Source organism: Muntiacus reevesi, chromosome 2, assembly GCF_963930625.1.
Source record: "Muntiacus reevesi chromosome 2, mMunRee1.1, whole genome shotgun sequence".
NCBI classification, from domain to species: Eukaryota; Metazoa; Chordata; class Mammalia; order Artiodactyla; family Cervidae; genus Muntiacus; species Muntiacus reevesi.
Window position 1 is genome coordinate 261,279,072 of NC_089250.1, and position 18,092 is coordinate 261,297,163.

The 18,092-nt window shown below is 54.5% G+C and overlaps 1 protein-coding gene across 1 annotated transcript in view; it reads right to left on the reverse strand.

Moving 5' to 3' along the window:
• Positions 1-18,092, reverse strand: part of FCGBP (Fc gamma binding protein) — a 43,457-nt gene continuing 25,365 nt past the window's right edge. Inside the window, exons 10-19 of the mRNA XM_065920591.1 lie at positions 16,107-16,444; positions 14,454-15,027; positions 13,543-14,159; positions 12,402-12,945; positions 10,052-10,623; positions 9,135-9,708; positions 8,089-8,288; positions 4,017-4,400; positions 281-552; positions 1-160 (exon numbers count right to left, since the gene is read on the reverse strand). Of these exons, the coding sequence (XP_065776663.1) occupies positions 151-160; positions 281-552; positions 4,017-4,400; positions 8,089-8,288; positions 9,135-9,708; positions 10,052-10,623; positions 12,402-12,945; positions 13,543-14,159; positions 14,454-15,027; positions 16,107-16,444 (4,085 nt within the window). The 3' untranslated portion in view covers positions 1-150. The remainder of the gene's footprint in view (positions 161-280; positions 553-4,016; positions 4,401-8,088; positions 8,289-9,134; positions 9,709-10,051; positions 10,624-12,401; positions 12,946-13,542; positions 14,160-14,453; positions 15,028-16,106; positions 16,445-18,092) is intronic.

Consider the following 18,092-nt stretch of genomic DNA (forward strand, 5'->3'; position numbering starts at 1 on the left):
TTTAAGATATTTATTTAATGCTTTTCCGGTTGGCCTCAAGTGGCTCAGCAAAGGGGTAGAGCGGAGAGGTGACACACACAATGACAGAGTGCGTCCTTCCACCTCCAGAGGCTTCAGGTCCTGCAGTCTTCCTTTCCGGTGGATGACTGATCATTCCTGACTGCAAGACACAGACACTTAGCACTCTTTGTAGACGGAGCACCCACCCCGACTTCCCCCTTCCCATGAGGACGCAGGTGCCCTGCTCCAAGAAGCCTAGCCTCCGAGCTGTATCCCTTACCATGGGGAGAAGTCCTGTGCTTTCCAATTCTCCAACGTTGTCTCCTTCTGGGAGTTAGGCCAATCATTGGTCCAGTCTGCGTCAAAGTTTCCACAGGCCCCACACAGCTTCCCGGCATGGTCATCGCTGACCACCACAGCCAGCTGCCCATCGGTGCCAAGCTGCACCTGGACCCCCGCCTTCTGCTGGACTAGCACAGAGCCGTCAGGTTTCTGACTCACGGACACAGATGTTAACACCTCAGCTGGGAGGTCCACTTGGAGACCGTTCACCTGGTGGTTTTGGCAGGGGAAAAGGTGGGTGAAACAGAGGTGAGGCTGGAACCACAGAGAAGCCTGAGTGTTACTACAAAGGAGACCCCAAGGAAGACCATGAGTCCTAGGAGCAGAAGCAGAGAGGCAGATGCTGAAAGAGATGAAGGCCCAGATGGAGGTACCAAATGGAGAGATGGACACCTAAGACAATCAGAAATGGGGATGAATGGATAAGAGCACAGAGAGTGGATGGATGAAGAGACGGATCGATGCATAAGCAGCTGTGCACACAACATTCCAAAGGCACCCGGGGTTGCGGGGAGGCACTTGCACCAGAGGGATAAACAACGAGTCAAACCCCAGCATCATCCTGTCTAATTCTAATTTTCAAAACAAAAAGAACCCTTGAGCATGTCCTGTTAAGTTACTGGTTCCCTAACAGGGCAACTTTATCCCTTACTTTCGCCCCGCTGATGTCTGAGGACAAGTCATGACCTAGCCAGTGTAATAATCATGTGAGAAAATGACTGTTTGTCCATCACAAGCTGTGGACTCAGTAACCCTGGTAACCTGATGAGTTTTTTCTTTTAAATAACTGTTGTCTGTTTTCTCTGACGAGTTAACCCTTGTAAAGTTAGACTCCCTGGAGAGCTTTCTATCAAAGAAAAGTTCTTTTTTTCAAAATGCTTTTGTATGTGACGCTTCCTCTGCCAGATGACTGGAGAGTCAGGTAGATAAGAAAGATAGGTAGACAAATCTGAAGAGGTGGATGGGTGGACGGATGGGTGAATCAATGGAAAAAAGGAGTGGAGGGGGGATGAAGGGAGGAAAAAAGGAAGGAGGAGGGATGGATGCAGTGAAGGACAGCTGGAGAAGCGGGAGAGAAGTCTCAGCAGGCTGCAAGCTTCGACGGTCTAAGAAGTGGGACTGAGTTATCTGTGTTCCCCAGCACATGGCCTGGTGCAGAGGGAATGGGGGTGAATGTAGTCATAAAACCAGACTCTTGCTGGGGCCAGGCCCTGATCTGGGTACTGGTGACAAAGTGAAGACCAAGGGGAACAGGATCCCTGCCCACCTGAGGACTATATGCCAGTGAGGGAGCATGTCAACCAACACGAAGAAATAATGGATAACTTCAGAGAGTTAACTAGCACTGGAAGGGGATAAAACAGAGTAACCGCACAGAGGCTGGACTGAAGAGGGAGAGCTTCCGTAGGGCGCTGGGAAAGGCCTCTGTAGAAGCAGTGAGGGCGGAACTGAGATCTGAAGGGTGAGAAGGAGCCGAGGCTTAGGAAATCTGGAAGGAGGGCACTGTGGCAGGGGGAACAGCAAGCGCAGAGGCCTGGCGGCGGGAGCAAGAGTGGTCCACCGTGTGAACAGCATAAAGGCCAGCTCGGCCTGTTATCAGCACAGCCCGAGAGCTCAGGAAGGAGTCGGAGGAGATGAGGTTGTTGAGGCCAGCGGCAGTCTGATCACATAGTCTTGCAGGCCATGGAAGGGAGGTGGCTTGAGTTTGAAATGTTGTTCTGAGAAGTGGCTGCAGAGTTTTAAGCAGTTTTAATCAGCAGAACCGATCTGATTCACATTTCTAGAGCATCTGTCTGCTGTGTAGAGGATTGTTTCTGGACAGATGAGCAAAGGAAGGTCGTGAGTAGGGGTCTGCCGTAATCTCACTCCTGGGCATACATCCAGAGAAAAAACACTGATAAAAAAGACACATGTTACCCCCATGTTCATTCACTGACGCACTATTGACAATAGCCAGGACACGGAAGCAACCTAAATTCCATCAATAGACGAATGGATAAAGAAGATGTGGTACATATACACCATGGAATATTATTCAGTCACAAAAAGGAATGAAATTGGGTCATTTGTAGAGACATGCACGGACCCAGAGTCTGTCACACAGACAGAAGTAAGTCAGAAAAAGAAATATATTAATGCATAGATTTGGAATCTAGAAAAATGGTACAAACGAGACGCAGACACAGGGAATGCACATGAGGACATGATGGAGGGGTAGTGGGACGAACTGGGAGGTCGGGGTTGACCGTATATGCACTGCCACGTGTAAAACGGATAGCTATGGGGAGCCTGCTGTATAGTGTGGGGAGCTCAGCTAGGTTCTGTGATGACCTAGATGGGTGGGAGGGAGGCGAGGGGATACATGTATATACATGCCTGATTCACTTCATCGTACAACAGAAACTAACACATTATAAAGCAATTACACTCCAATAAAAAAAATTAAGAACATATTCAACATAATAAAAGAGTAGGGGCCTGTCCACCTGAATTATGGATCCAGCAGAGAGTCAGAGAACGAGTGACTGGTCTAGACTATGCTAAAGAGAGAACACAAGCTTCCCTGCTGAAAGCAGGGCTGAGTCTTGGACCATCTCCCTGCACTGCAGGAGGGATGCAGACCATCCCCTGGGGGAGGGGCGTGTGGAGCATGGGCTATACCCCGCTACTGGACCTAGAAGACACCAGTGCGTGGCTCTGCAATCCAAGAACAGGCCATGGAAACAGGACACGGGAGCTTTAGAGCAGCCTGACATCTGTGTTTGGTCACGAGGCTCTATGACACAGGCCACGGCGGAGCAATCAGGGTGGTGAGAACTGTGGAGTTTGGCAAATGCAAGGCAGTGATAAGTCAATGGAAGTTGAGGAACAGAAGGGAGGACCCATCTGGGCTGGAATGGACTCAGGAGACAAACAGTGACAGGCCTGAGGGGACCCTGAAAGCAAGCTGAAAGACAGCTGAGGGCAGAGGCAAGTGGCCTGGAATTGACGGAGTTCCAAGAAAGGTCCTGCTGAGCTAGCACTGCGCCTGGAGCCCTTCTTGGTTCCCTGGGTGCACACCATCACCACCAGCACTCCATGGCCATCAAAGTGGTTTGGGGCATGGGCGGTGCTGGTGGGTTCAAGGCTTGAATCTCTCAGGTACTCTCTGAGTGATCTGAGTAAATGACTTCACCTTTTTGGGCCCTGGTTTCCCCTCTGTGTAAACGGAGATAATGATAATCTCTGTTTCTTGAGTCTGTTGGAGGCAGTCGCAGAGAATGAAGCTGACTGGTGATCAGCAAGTCTTAAACACAGAGGTACAAATCCAGGGCACCTAGATCCAGCCACTCGGGTGGCTGTGTCCCTGTATTTTCTAGTTACGTGGGCCGATAAATTCAGTTTTGCTCAAGGCACTCTGAAATTGGTTTTCTCTCACTTGCAACCACAGAGTCTTGATTAACACTAACATTTACACAGCTAAGTTACTTGACTGTGCTTTTGCTCCTCAAGAACTCAACCAGAACAGAGGGACTAAGTTTGAAGTATTGACACAAATACAAACCCAGAGAAACAAACTGCAGAGATCTGTGAAGAAAACAGACATTAGGACAGATAGGCCACAAGGAATGAAGGCACACTGCACCAGGAAGAATAAAGCCCAGGGGAGACACAGCCCCTGTGTCCCGGCTTACCCATACGCCCTTGTTTTGGGTCACAGTCACTAGCCCGTCCTGGAAGAAGATGTGAACCCGGGCCACGGCTTCCACTTTGCCCTTGCAGGGCTGGACATCGGCAACCACACGGTACCAAGGGACGGTCTCCTGTGATCCCGGGCAGCGGAAAGAGATCTCGTAGACACCAGAGGAGCTGACGGCGCCATGGGCCCCATCGAAGGTGGTGAGGTTGGCACCCACGGAGAGGGAACAGAGGCCATGGGGGAGCCAGCAGTCCCGGGCCCCAGCCTGGACCTCACATACACGGCCTGCTGGGCAGCTGGCTGCCTGGCACGTGAGGCCAGTGCTCGAGGAACAGGAACAGCGCTGGCTGCAGTCCGAGGTGAGCAGGGAGGAGTTCACCTGTGCACAGAAAGGGGTAGGTCACAAGGAGCGGTGGACCGCAAACACACCACCACCTTCCACCCTCTGGATCCATCCAGGGTGACGCTGCAGTAACTTCCTCTAAGACATGGAGGACTTCCCCGGTGGCCCAGTGGATGAGTCTGCCAACCAATGCAGGGGACACAGGTTTGATCCCTGGTCCAGGAAGATCCCACATGCCGAGGGGCAGCTAAGCCCCTGGGTCGAAACTACTGAGTCTGTACTCTAGAATGAGAAGCTGCCGCAGTGAGAAGCTCGGGGTACTACACTGAAGAGGAGTCCCTGCTCACTGCAACCGGAGAAAGCTCACGTGCAGCGATGAAGACTCAACCCCAGCACAGCCAAAAATAAACAAATAAATTTTTTAAAAAAGAAAAAAATGTTTTCTTAAAAAGAAAGAAATGTAGTCTATTTCCCCTTCCCCATTAAGGGGAAGTCTCCATGTCTGAGCTGGACTTAAGACTATGCCTTGGTTATTGCAATGCAGCAGAAGCAACCCTGTGCCAGGTTCAAGCCTGAACCTCAAGAGACCTTACAGCTTTACTACTCTTTCTTGGAACCCTATCCAGCCACCACAGGCTAGCCCACCTAAGGAGAAGAGATCTCATGGAAGAGGGATGGCTAGCCCTCAGCTAACCCACTGGGGGACTATAGAAGTATGAGTGAGCCCAGGGGATGGCAGAAGAACTGCCCTGCTGAGCCCAGACCAAATAGCAGAGTTGCTGAACTGTGAACAAAACAGTTTTTTTGTTGTTGTTGTTTAGCATCTTCTTTCCAAGAAGTCCTGCACTTCCAGAGCTTCCAGCCTACCGTTCTACTATTAATAAAACTAGGATGAGGGACTTCCCTGGTGGTCCAGTGGTTAAGACTCTGCCTTGCAATGCATGGGACACAAGTTCAATCCCTGGTCAGGGAAACAAGATCCCACACACTGTGGGACAACTGAGTCTGCATGCTGGAACTACAGAACCTGCGTGCCACAACTTGAGAGAAGCCTGCATGCTGCAGTGAAGACCCCATGCAGCAAAAAAAAAAAAAAAAAAAAGAAAGAAAGAAATGGGATGAATGGGGAAGGATTGTGGTAATCTATCTTTTCTTTATTTGACAAACATGCTTCTGAAGAAGCAGGACAGCCTCGTGGTTCAGAGGTGAGTTGAGGCTGCTGGGGTATGAACCCCAGACTCCTTCCTTGCTAATGGGTAGCCTTGGGCTGGCTTCTCTTTGTCATCTGTAAAATGGGGCACATAACAATAGTCCGTGTCTCATAGAATTGCTGTGACTATCGAATGACTTAACATCTATAACCAACTTAGTGCATAGTTGAGCTCCAAAAGCATCAATCATGGGCTTCACTGGGGGTTCAGTGGTAAAGAATCCATGTCTGCCAATACAGGAAACACAAACCCATGTCGAACCCCGTCCCAGGTCCAGAAAGATCCCACATGCCTTGGAGCAACTAAGCCTGTGTACCACAACTACTGAGCCTGTGCTCTAAAGTCCAAGAGCCACAACTACTGAGCCCACGTGTTACAGCTACTGAAGCCCGTGTGCTCTAGAGCCTGTGCTCTGCAAGAAGAGAGGCCGCCACAATGAGAAACCCGTGCACCACAACTAGAGAGTGGCCCCAACTCGCCACAACTAGAGAAAAGCCCGAGCAGCAACAAAGACCCAGCACTGCCAAAAATAAACTAATTTTTTAAAAAATCCGTCACAAAAATAAATTAACTCTTAACTTTCAATTCCCATTATTAAATGACCATAGCAGTGCTACCTACTGCTGCTAAGTCACTTCAGTCGTGTCCGACTCTGTGCGACCCCATAGACAGCAGCCCAGCAGGCTCCTCTGTCCCTGGGATTCTCCAGGCAAGAGTACTGCAGTGGGGTGCCGTTTCCCTCTCCAGGGGACTGCCTACTACACTGCTGTAAATTACTGTTATTTTTCCTGGGTGTGATGAATGTGGAGGGTGAGGCCCAGTGCTCAGCGAGTGCCTTTCAATCACCCCTGACTCCTCAGACACCTAGGGTGCAAGGATGATGGTTAACCTCATTTTACAGATAGAAAAAATAAGGCTCACAGAGAGGACTGCAGTAGGCCCAGTAACACCCTCTCTACAAAGATATCAGGTCCTAATGCCTAGAGCTACTAAATGTCACCTTATATGGAGAAAGAGTGTTTGCAAATGTGATTAAGGATCTTGAGATGAGAGATTAATCCTGGTGGGCTTTAAACACAATCAAGTATATTCTTAGAAGAGGAGGCAGAGGGAGATTTTGGGGCACACAGCAAAGAGGGGGCACATGTGGCATGGAAGCAGAAATTGGAGTGATGTGGCCATAAGCCAAGAGCTTCCCAGGTGGCTCAGTGGTAAAGAATCCACCTGCCAATGCAGAAGATGTGGGTTTGGTCCCTGGGTCAGGAAGATCCCCTGAAGGAGGAAGTGGCAACCCACTCCAGTATTCTTGCCTGGAGAACCCCATGGACACAGGAGCCTGGCAGGCCACAGTCAATGGGGTTGCAAAGAATCGGACCCAACTCAGGGACTAAAATAGTGAAAGTGTTAGTCATTCTGTCGGGTCTGACTCTTTGAGACTCCATGGATAGTAGCCTGCCAGGCTCCTCTGTCCATGGGATTTCCCAGGCAAGAATACTGGAGTGGGTTGCCATTTCCTTCTCCAGGGGATCTTCCCGACCCAGGGACCAAACCTGCATCTTCTGCATTGTAGGAGGATTCTTTACTATCTGATCCACCAGGGCAACCAGAAACAACCGAAGACAAGGCCATAAGCCAAGGAATGCCTGCAGCCACCAAAAGCCAGGAGAGACAAGGAACAGATTTCCCCCTAGAGCTGACATCTTGGCCCACCTATTCTGGTTTCTGACTTCTGGCCTCTATAACTAAACAAGAGAATAAATTTCTCTTGTGTTAAGGCACCAAGCTGTGGTCATTTGTCACAGCCGCCACAGGAAACTAATACTGGGACTTAACCAGCGTTGAGTCACACGGCAGGGAATGTGGCAGCCTCCCTGTCCCCATCCTTGAGGGGGTCAGCACAGAAACCCTGAGTCTCCACAGACTTAGAGGATGAACTTACGGTTCCCGAGGGGGAGGGTGGGAGGAAGGGATAGTTAGGGCATTCGGGGTGGACATGTACACACTGCTATGTTTAAAATGAATAATCGGCCAAGGACTGATTTTTTGGAACTCTGCTCAATGTGATGTGGCGGCCTGGATGGGAGGGGAGTTTGGGGGAGAACGGATACATGTATATGTATGACTGAGTCCCTTTGCTGCCCACCTGAAACCATCACAACATTGTCAGTTGGCCATACTCCAATACAAAATAAAAAGTTTTAAAAAAAAAAGAATATAAAATCTGAGTCCCCCTCAAGCTCCTCCATCCTCCTTGCCCACCTCAAGCTCCTTGTTGCTGTTTAGTCACTTCAGTCGTGTCTGACTCTTTGCGACCCCATGGACTGCAGCCCACCAGGCTCCTCTGTCCATGGAATTTTCCAGGCAAGAATACTGGAATGGGCTGCTATTCCCTTTTCCAGGGGATCCTCCTGACCCAAGGATCGAACCCGCGTTTCCTGCATTGGCAGGCGGGTTCTTTACTGCTGAACCTCAAGCTCCTCCACCCTTCCTGCCCACTTCAAACTCCTCCTCACCGGCAAGTATCGGCCATCGTGGGTGCAGCCGCAGTCTTGGACAGGAATGCAGATGCCCTGGGACAGCAGGAAGCGGTCGTCACACTGACAGCCCTCAAAGCAGCGGGTGGTGCAGCCCGTGAGGCCAGAAAGAGCCGCGCAGGAGCCCTGGCAGGAGCGCGTGCAGACGGAGTAATGGCTGTTGGCTGGGCACTGCAGCGCTGCAGAGAAAGGAGCGGGGTGGGGTCACGGCTGCCCGCTGAGTAACGAACGGGGCCCACTGCACAGCCGGCTGTGAGCTGCCGGCGCTGGGGACACAGCTCCAGGCCCCGCCCTCTGGGGCTCATGTCAGTGGGACAGACTGTGGTGGCCCAGTGTGATCAGGGGAAATACAGACAGAAGGTCAGGGCCAGGATGGGAGCTGTGAGGACCCAGAAGCACCCAGAGTGAGGGCCTGGGCTCTGGCTAAGCAATGGGTGGGTGGTGTGGCTGCCTTGAGATGAGGATCAAGATTGAAAAATAAGATTAAGTTTGGGGTGAAATGCTAATGTCACATGGGAACACAGGAGGTGTGTGATGGTCCCCTAAGGACACCTAGTGGAACATGTTCAGGAGGTCACTGGACCTGTGAGGCTGGCAGTCAGGAGACAGGTCAGAGAGGGAGACAGACAGTGTCCACTGCCTGCATGTAGGTCCTGCCCTGAGAAGAATGAAGGAGACAGAGCTCTGCCCTGGGGTCATGAGTGGCCACTGCTGTGTCCAGGAGAGTCCAAGGAGACACAGTCTTGTCCTGGGGGTTTGAAGGAAACAGATAAGCCCTGACTAGAGGCTAGCTAAGAGGTACAGTCTTGGGCTAGGGGTCTGAGGGAGCAGCTGCCTTGTCCTGAAGGATCTAAGGGGTGATGGTCCCATCCTGGCTGGGGCAGGGCAGGGGCCTGGGTGAGACTCCAGTTTTACTATGTGAGCCCCTGACCTGCCTGACCCACACTCCCAGGTCACCACAGATGTCCAGGAAGGGCCCTGAGAACAGTAAGAAGGTTTCAGGGGAGGGGGCTCCAGACACTCACGGCAGAAGCTGTCTGTCCTCCAGGGCTTCACGGCCACGCCGGCAGCCTGGCAGGCCGCTGTGTAGGCTGCCAGGCTGCGGCAGAGGTAGGTGATGTTGCCCTTCTGGGCACAGAGGTCATACACGCACTGGCGGAAGTACTCAGAGGGACTCAGCACCGCGTGGCAGGCTGAGAAGGGGCCGTTGGCATCCCGGAGCCGCCCGCAGGCCTCGAGGCTCTCGTATGGTGCCGTCTGCTCTGCTGAGCACACGGGGCAGCCTTGGGGTCCGCAGCCCTCGCTGCAGCCCTGGGAGGAGCCAGGATCCCGCCATGCAGCTCCAAAGGCATCCACGCTGGAGGTCGTGTCGCCGCTAGGCAGGACAAAGTCATCATTCCAGTTGCCATTGAAGTTGCCACAGAGGCCGCAGAGCCGGCCACGGAAGGTCGAAGGGATGGAAATGAGGATGTGGGCATCGCCATCAAAGAGAAGCCGCAGGTCCTTGGTTGTCTGCAGAACCATGTTCCGGCCCTCGGCCGTCACCCGCACGTGGCCCACAGCCACGGGCAGGGCTACGGCCTCACCATCCACAGTGACCTGGATGGAAGGGTCAGGTGGGTCAGGGACTCAGAGAAGCACAGGTTAGCCTGTCTCCTCAGACTCCCAGGCCACAGACTCTCTCTCTCTCTCAGATCCACTGGGGTGAGGCCATGTCCCCCAGAGACTTCCCAGGGCACGGTATGTTCCCGTCAGAGACCCCAGGCTGACAGTGTCTCCTCAGTCCCCAAGGCTGGGGCCATGTCTCCTTCAGGCCCCCAGGACAGATCTATGTCCTCCGAGTCCCCTTGCACTGGGTTCATCTCTCTCTCAAAATCCCTAGGTTAGGCCCTCTCCTCCTCAGACCCTCCCCCCCGCCAAGAGTAAGGCCGGGTCCACTTACCTGTGGGCCCCGAGCCAGGCTCACAACCTGGCCGGCCACAGTAACCACCACACGTTGGGGATCTCCAGCCGCATTCTTCTCAAGCACGATGGTAAAGTCCTCGTCCCCAGGCTGTGGGTGGCAGACCTGGGCCAAGATATAGGAGCAGGTGCCATGCAGGTCATAGACGCGTCCATCCAGGGTAATGTAGTGGGTGCCCCCATTGGCCAGGCAGCGGCCACAGCCGGTGGGGCGACAGGCCTGGACACCGTCCTGTACCCGGCACTCCTCGTAGGGCCCGCAGGTCTGGCCCTCCTGGCAGCTGACTTGGCCGCCGGGTCCACACTGGCAGCGCCGCCCACACTCGGGGCCCGGGTAGAAGGTCTCGCCCAGCGGGTAGTAGCGGCCCTCGTGGAGGCAGCCGCACTGGCCCACAGGCACGCAGGCGTCTCCGCTGAGCACGAAGCCGGCGTCGCAGACGCAGCCCTCACGGCAGGTGGACGTGCAGCCCTCGGGCGCTGAGAGGCTGGGGCAGCTCACGGGGCAGGAATCGCCGCAGAGCTGGTAGTGGCTGTGGTCAGGGCACTGGGCGGCTGCGGGACAAGAGGGGAAGGAGGCAGGGCTGAGGGAGGGCGACGCCGGGGAGGCACCGAGCGGGAGAGGCTGCCGGGGTGAACCTGTGTGTTTTGCCCGGGACATCTCATGAGTGAATCTGTCCAGGGATCAGAGTGGGGCATCTGACCCAGCACAGCCAACGAGGGATTCAGTGGGGGATCTGGGAAGCAGGTCTCTCCAGCCAGGCTGTGTGTCAACCAGCTCAAGTATTTCTAAAGATCAAGTCAGTCTGACTGGGTGAGTCCAACCCCATGTATCTGGCCAAGATATGCAGGGTTAGAACTGACCATGAGTATCTCAGGGTGTGACTCTTGCTGGGGTGCGGGGCCAGAGGCATCTTGGGGTATGAATCCATCTGACTATGCCTGCCTGTGGATGCCTGGTCTGGAAGCCTCTTCACAGTCTCTCTGACAGGGTCGGTCAGTGTGTGACTCTGACAACACGTGTATCATTGGGTAAAGCTGACAGGATAAATGTGACCAGGAGATCTGCCTGAGGGGAACTGCCCAGGATTCTCTGACCATGAACCTGTATGTATCTTCCTGGGGCTATGTCAGGGTCCTGATTCCACCAGAAAGGTATATCTGTCTACGTGTGTCTTTGTGTAAATGTGACCAAGTGTCTCTAACCAGAGGAGGCCCTGTCTGAGGTTATGAGATGAAATCGATCTGACCCTGTGCATTACTCTGTTTAAAAAATTAAAAAAAAAAAAAAAAAAAAACAGTCTAGAAGCATCTGGCAATTCGCTGGTGGCTCAGTGTAAAGAATCTGCCTGCCAGTGCAGGAGACCTGGGTTCTACCCCTGGGTTGGGAACATCCCTTGGAGAAGGACATGCCAAACCACTCCACTACTGCCTGGAGAATTCCATGGACAGAGGAGCCTGAAGAGCTATAATCCATGGGGTTGCAAAGAGCCAGACACAACTGAGCAACTAAACAACAACAACAACAACAGAGGCATCTGACCAGGTGTAACTTTCTAGGTCTCTCTGACCAGAGGTAACTGAGAGATGGAGTAATCAGTCACCGCAATCTATCTGAGTGCATGAATCCTGACAGTGTACTGGATCTCTTTGCTGACAAAGGTCCATCTAGTTAACGCTATGGTTTTTCCAGCAGTCATGTATGGATGTGCGAGTTGGACCATAAAGAAGGCTGAGCACCAAAGAATTCATGCTTTTGAATTGTGGTATAGGTGAAGACTCTTGAGAGTCCCTTGGACAGCAAAGAGATCAAGTCAGTCAATCGTAGAGGAAATCAACCCTGAATATCCATTTGAAGGACTGATGCTGAAGCAGAAGCTCCAAAACTTTGGCCACCTGATGTGAAGAGCCAACTCACTGGAAAAGACCCTGATGCTGGGAAAGATTGAAGGCAGGAGGAGAAGGGGACGACAGAAGACGAAATGGTTGGATGTCATCAGCGACTCAACAGACAGGAGTCTGAGCAAATTCTGAGAGGTAGTGAAGGACAGGGAAGCCTGGTGCATTATAGTCCACGGGGTCACAAAGAATCAGACACAACTTAGGGACTGAACAACTGGACCCAGGGTTTCTAACCACGTGTATGAGTCTCTCCCACTGCAGTATGTCACTGGGAATATTCCAGTGTGTGAATGCCAAGGTATTTCTTTCACAGGCTAAGGGAAGGCGGGCTGGTGGCTATTCCCCACAGAGAAGGCGCTTGTCTCAGGGCCCAGGGAAGAGGGTAGGAGGAGAGACTCCACTATGTGTCCCATGCATGGATCAGTACTCACGACAGAAGTCCGGCCGCCTCCACTCGCCGATCTGAGCCCCAGCGGCCTGGCAGGCTGCCACATAGGCGGCCACGGCCGGGCAGAGGCCTCCTGGATGGCCCTGAGCCTGGCAGGCGTCCAGCAAGCAGGCCTGGAAGTACTGCTCGGGCGGAATGAGGCTGTGGCAGGGAGCCAGCGGGCCTTCGGTAGCCGAAATCACGCCGCAGGCGTCTGGGCCGCCGAAGGGCTCCTGCTGCTCGGGCGTGCAGGGTTCGGGGCACGGCCCGGGCACGCACTCTCCGCAGCCCGCGGCGCCGCCCACTTGCCAGCGGTCGGGCTTCCCCTCCACCGCGTCCAGGTCGTCGTTGGGGTTCTTGTTGTAGTTCCCGCACAGCCCACAGAGGGCGCCCGCGTACGCCGCCGGCACGCGCAGGCGCACGTTGCTGTCTCCGTCGAAAGCCAGCGAGATCCCGGAGGCTGTGGTCACCACCACGTCTGCGCCGCTCAAGTAGGCGTGCACGCGGGAGTCCAGCTGGAAGGGCAGGGCCACCAGCTTGCCGTCCACCTGCAGGGGCGGGGTGGGAGTGGGGGTTACTGAACGTCGGAGGCACAGGTTCGAATCTTGACTCCACTATCTACTGGGGGCGGGAGCGGAGACACCTTGTGCGCGGCACCTCCCCCTCCTTGTAATAGTTAATAGTTGTAGTAATAATAACGAGGGCTTCCACGGTGGCTCGGTGGTAAGGAATCCACCTGCATGCAGGAGAACCGGGTTCGATCCCTGAGTGGGGAAAATACCCTAGAGAAGGAAATGGCAACCCACTCCAGTATTCTTGCCTGGAGAATCCCATGGACAGAGGAGCCTGGTGGGCTACTGTGGGTGGGGTCACAAAAAGATGGACATAATTGAACTAAATTTTTTTTTATAGACAGGATATCATTGGCTTTTCACACTACCCTCTGAAGCAGATACTTTTCTTAGACCCATTTCACAGAGGAGTAAACTAAGGCTCAGAGTTGGGGAAGCCACTGCTCCAAGCCCCCTACTGTGAATCCCTCCCTCTGCCCCATTAGCCTGTGAAAGGCAGTCAGGGAATTGGCAGACCCCTAACTATCCCAGGCAACCCCAGGGCTGGCACATGCTGGTGCACTGACCGCTCACCTGCAGCTGCCGGGGCCAGCCGGCACTGAGGGTGAAGCTGTGGCCGTAGATGTGCAGGGTGACAGTGCGGGTGTAACTGACGGCCTGGCTGCCCCTGTGCTCGTTGGCTACCGTGACTGTGAAGTTCTCAGCCCCCTTGGGTGGGTCATGGCAGGGCGCACTCAGCAGGTACTCGCAGGTGCCTTGGAAGTCGAATCGGTGCCCATCCAGGGTGATGTAATGGGGGTCACCCCAGGCCTGACACTCGGCTGTGCTGACAGGTTGGCAGCCCTGCTGACCTGAGGGCAGCAGGGCACACTCTTCACCTAGCCCACAGCTGGCAGGCTTGCAGACCAGCGAGCCACCTCCGGGCCCGCATTGGCACCGCTGGGAGCAGGTGGCATCAGCCCAGAACTCGCTGCCGGCCTCGTGGTAGGTGCCGTTGGCCCAGCAGCCGCAGCCACCTTCCAGGGGGACGCAGCGGTCGGCACTCAACACGAAGCCTGAGTCGCACTGGCAGCCCTCCACGCAGGGGCCCTCACATACGGCAGGGGTGGTGTTAGGCGTGGGAGATGGGCAGCTGGCTGGGCAGGGTGGGCCACAGAGCTCGTAGTGGCTGTTCTCCGGGCAGGGGAGCTCTGTAGGTGGAGGAAGAGAAAGAGAGAGAGAGAATGGTGTCAGGAGGTGGGGTCTGAGAATGGGGTAGGATGAGCCAGAGAGAGAGAGAGAGGGACAGAATAAGAGACAACAGAAGACCCATGGACGGGAAGAGAGAAGAGGAGAAATAGACAACCAAAGGCTGACACAAGAGACAAGGGCCGAGAGACAAAAACAAACAGCGAGACAAAGAGAAACAAACAAACAGACCCAAAAGGACTGGGATGAAATCAAACCGGCTCCAAAGAGGTGGGACCCTTGCCCTCAGTGCTCACCACAGCCGGCCTCCGTCCTCCAGTCCTTAATGACGATCCCAGCGGCTTGGCAGGCAGCAGCATAGGCAGCCAGAGCCTGGCAAAGTATGTCCTTGGCCCCACCGCCCAGGCAGACATCCAGAACGCAGCCCTTGAAGAAGCTATCAGGGGCCACGTGCTCATGGCAGGCGGCGAAGGGGCCTCCGGAGCCAGGGACCAGGGGGCCGCAGAAGCCGGGGCCCTCGTACTCCTCCAGTCGGTCCTCAGCGCAGGTCGGGCAGGACCCCTGACATTCATCCCAGCACAGTGGGTCCCAGCCTGGAACCCGCCAGCTGCCGCCCCAGATGGGTATGGAGGGGGCCAGGGTGCCGTTGGGGAAGGCTTGGTCGTTGCTCAGGTTGCGGTCCATGTTCCCGCAGAGCCCACACACGGCGCCGTGATAGCTGCTGGGCAGCATCACCTCCACGCGCCAGTCCCAATCGTAGGTGACCTGCAGCCCGAAGTCAGTGGCCAGCACCGCTTTGGATGCACCGTGGGTCACTGAAAGCCTCCCATTGGCCTCGGAGACAGGCAACGCCCTCAGTACACCATTCACCTGGGAGGAGAGGGGGGTGGGAGGCAAACCAGGTCACTGGAGATGCGGAGGCCCAGATCTGGCCCCCTGTCTCCCTCGCTCGTCCCGCCATGGCTGGGAGCTGCCAAGGCCTTCCTTATGACTGCTACTCATACAGCCATTTGACAAACACTATGGACATCTGATCTAGTCCAGGCCCTGGAGAATGAAAGCCCACCCTGTGGCTTTTTCTGGGTTTCTCTTTTGCTCTCCATCTCTCCCTTCTTCCCTCTCTTTCTCTTTCTATATATGGACCTATTGCGCTCTCTCTGGTCTCTCTCTCTGAGTTTCCCTCACTCTGTCTTTCTCTTTCTCTGGGTCCTCTTCCCTCTCTGTTTCTCTCTCACTAGTGCGTTATCTCTCTCTGCATCTGTATGTGTGTTACTTTCTCTCTCTGGGTCCACCTCTCTGGTCTTTCTCTGGGTCTTACTCACCTAGTCCCCCCCTCTCTCCTTATTTCCTGTGCATCCCTGTGTGTCTGGCCATCTCTTCCACTCACTCACCATTGTTTATTGAGTGCCTACTCTGTTCCATAAATCATTCTCTGCCTGTGAGCTGCCATTAATCTGCATCTCCACTATTCTGGGCAGAAAGGGCAGCACATCTCACTCTCTCTGGATCTCCTTGAATTACTCTCCATGTCTGAGGCTCGGGGCCTCTCATCTGTTCCCTTGCAAACAATCAAGGGTGCTTACCTGGGTCAGACCCTCAGCTGAACACTTTACATGCATCACCTCACTGTGGGGCAGTGCCTGCTATGATCCGCACTTCACAGATGAGGAAACAGGCCCAGCAAGTCAAGTCATTTGCCCAGCATCACACATTTCATAAGGACAGGGTGGATTCAAACCCAGATGTCTAAAAAGGCAAATTCTGAAGTCCTGCATGAAAGCCCTTAATGAAGGGCTAGACTCATTTAATTCCCAATAGTGGGGTGATGTAATTATCGTTGCTCTTGCTATTTTGTTTCAGGACCAAGTGAAGAGAGAGAGCCCTGAGCTCCCCACCTATGACTGGCAGGACCCTTCCCACCCTACCTGGGGACTCGGGACCAGCCTTACCCGGACTTTGCCGATCTCGCCTTTGTGGATGGCGATGTTGGTGTTGAGGGTGGTCACGGTGACCAGCCTCACGTAGGACACAGAGGGGTTGCCCCGGTTCTCGTTCTTGGTGGTGACAGTGAAGGGTGTCAGGCCCTGGGCATTGCTCCCTGAGCAGTTGGTTGATGCCAGCACATAGTCACAGGTGCCCTGGAAGTCAAAGTTCCAGCCGTCGAAGGAGTGGTAGTGTGGGTCGCCCCACAGCCAGCATGTGGCCTGGTAGTTGGGCACGCACACGCCCTGGCCATTCTTATCCTGGCACGTCTCCTGTGGCCGACACGTCACACCGTGGCATGGGTCTGGGGGCAGAGGAGAGAGGACCTTGAGGGGCTGCCAGGCAGAAAGCCAGTTTCTTCCCAGAATCAGCCAGGACACCAGCTCTGAGGGCTCCTGGGGTGCGGGGTCGGGGGAAGACCAGGTTCCAGGGGCCTTCCATTTGAGAGGCTGGCCCCCAGTCTGCCATTTCTGAGATCAGACCCTGGGTGCCCCTACTCCCATGTCTGAAGCTGTGTCTGAGACCCTGTCAAAGGTCAAACTTCTGAGACTCAGGCCCCAAGGTCCTTGCAGCCAACACACAGGTTCCAGTCCCTACCTCTGTGACCCAGGCTCTGGGGTCCCCTTGCTTGAGATCTCAGCTCCAGAGGACTGAGGTCTGAGACCACAGGGGTGCCTGTGTCTGTGATACCAGCCCTGCAGGCATCCCTAAGGACACCCACAGCCAAGGGTCCTCTGTGTCCCGGGTTCCTGGAGCCCAGGTTCCCTCACACCTGGGCTCCCAGCCTCCTGGAGGCCACCGCATCTGAGCCCAGGTCCTGGGGGTCTCTGCGCCCAAGACCAAGGTACTGCATGAACTTTCTGGTGGGGAACTAACCTCAGAGGTCCCACCATTTGAGAGCCTGACCCCAGGGTCCCTTTTTCTAAGTCTCATAGCCTGGCGAGCCCTCTGTTCCAGACTCCATCTCCCTGGGACTGCTGTGCCTGAGAGCCTGGTCTTGGGAGAGCTCATTCCTCAGGCCCTGCCTCCGAGGGTCCCTTTGTCTAGGACTCCCTTCCTAGGACCACTGAATCAGTGAGCCCAGTTTTTGGAATCCCTGTGCCCAAGTTGTTACTGTTGTTTAGTCCCTAAGTTGTATCCAACTCTTTTGCTACACCATGGACTGTAGCCCATCAGGCTCGCCAGTCCATGGGATTTCCCAGGCAAGAATACTGGAGTGGGTTGCCATTTCCTTCCCCTAGGGGATCTTCTCAACCCAGGGATAGAACCCACGTCTCCTGCATTGAAACCCAGATGTCTAAAAAGACAAATTCTGAAGTCCTGCATGAAAGCCCTTAATGAAGGGCTAGACTCATTTAATTCCCAATAGTGAGGTGATATAATTATCGTTGCTCTTGCTATTTTGTTTCAGGACCAAGTAAAGACAGAGAGCTCTGAGCTCCCCACCTATGACTGGCAGAATACTGGGTGGCCCTTTACCACTGGGTTTTTTACAACTAAACCACCAGGGAAGCCTCTAGGCCCAAGACCCCAGCCTTAAAACCTCCTCTCTCCCCATGTGCCAGTTTTCAGTTGACTGCTTCTTAGCTCCAAGTCCTCCAGTGGAGTTGGGCTTCGTCAGTAGAGGGAGCTAGAGGGTCACCGCAGGAGGAAGGGGCGGCTTCTGCTTCTAGCAGGCTTTGCTCTCTGGGCTTCTGGTGGCAAGTGGCACCAGCAGCTTGTGGGGCGCCTGCTCAGTGAGGTCCACTGGCCCCTGCTGGTCTCCCTGTGCACCCCAGTAGGCGGCTTCCCAGTGAGTTCGCCAGCACCCCAGTGAGGGTTTTCCCGCCTGCCAGCTCCAGCCTGCACAACCTGCCTGCCACCCTCCAATAAGATCTGCCTGTCAGCCTTGATGTGGGGGCCGTCGTCCCAATTCCTCCCTTCCTTAGGTGCTCTGCTGTGACCTTTGGGGC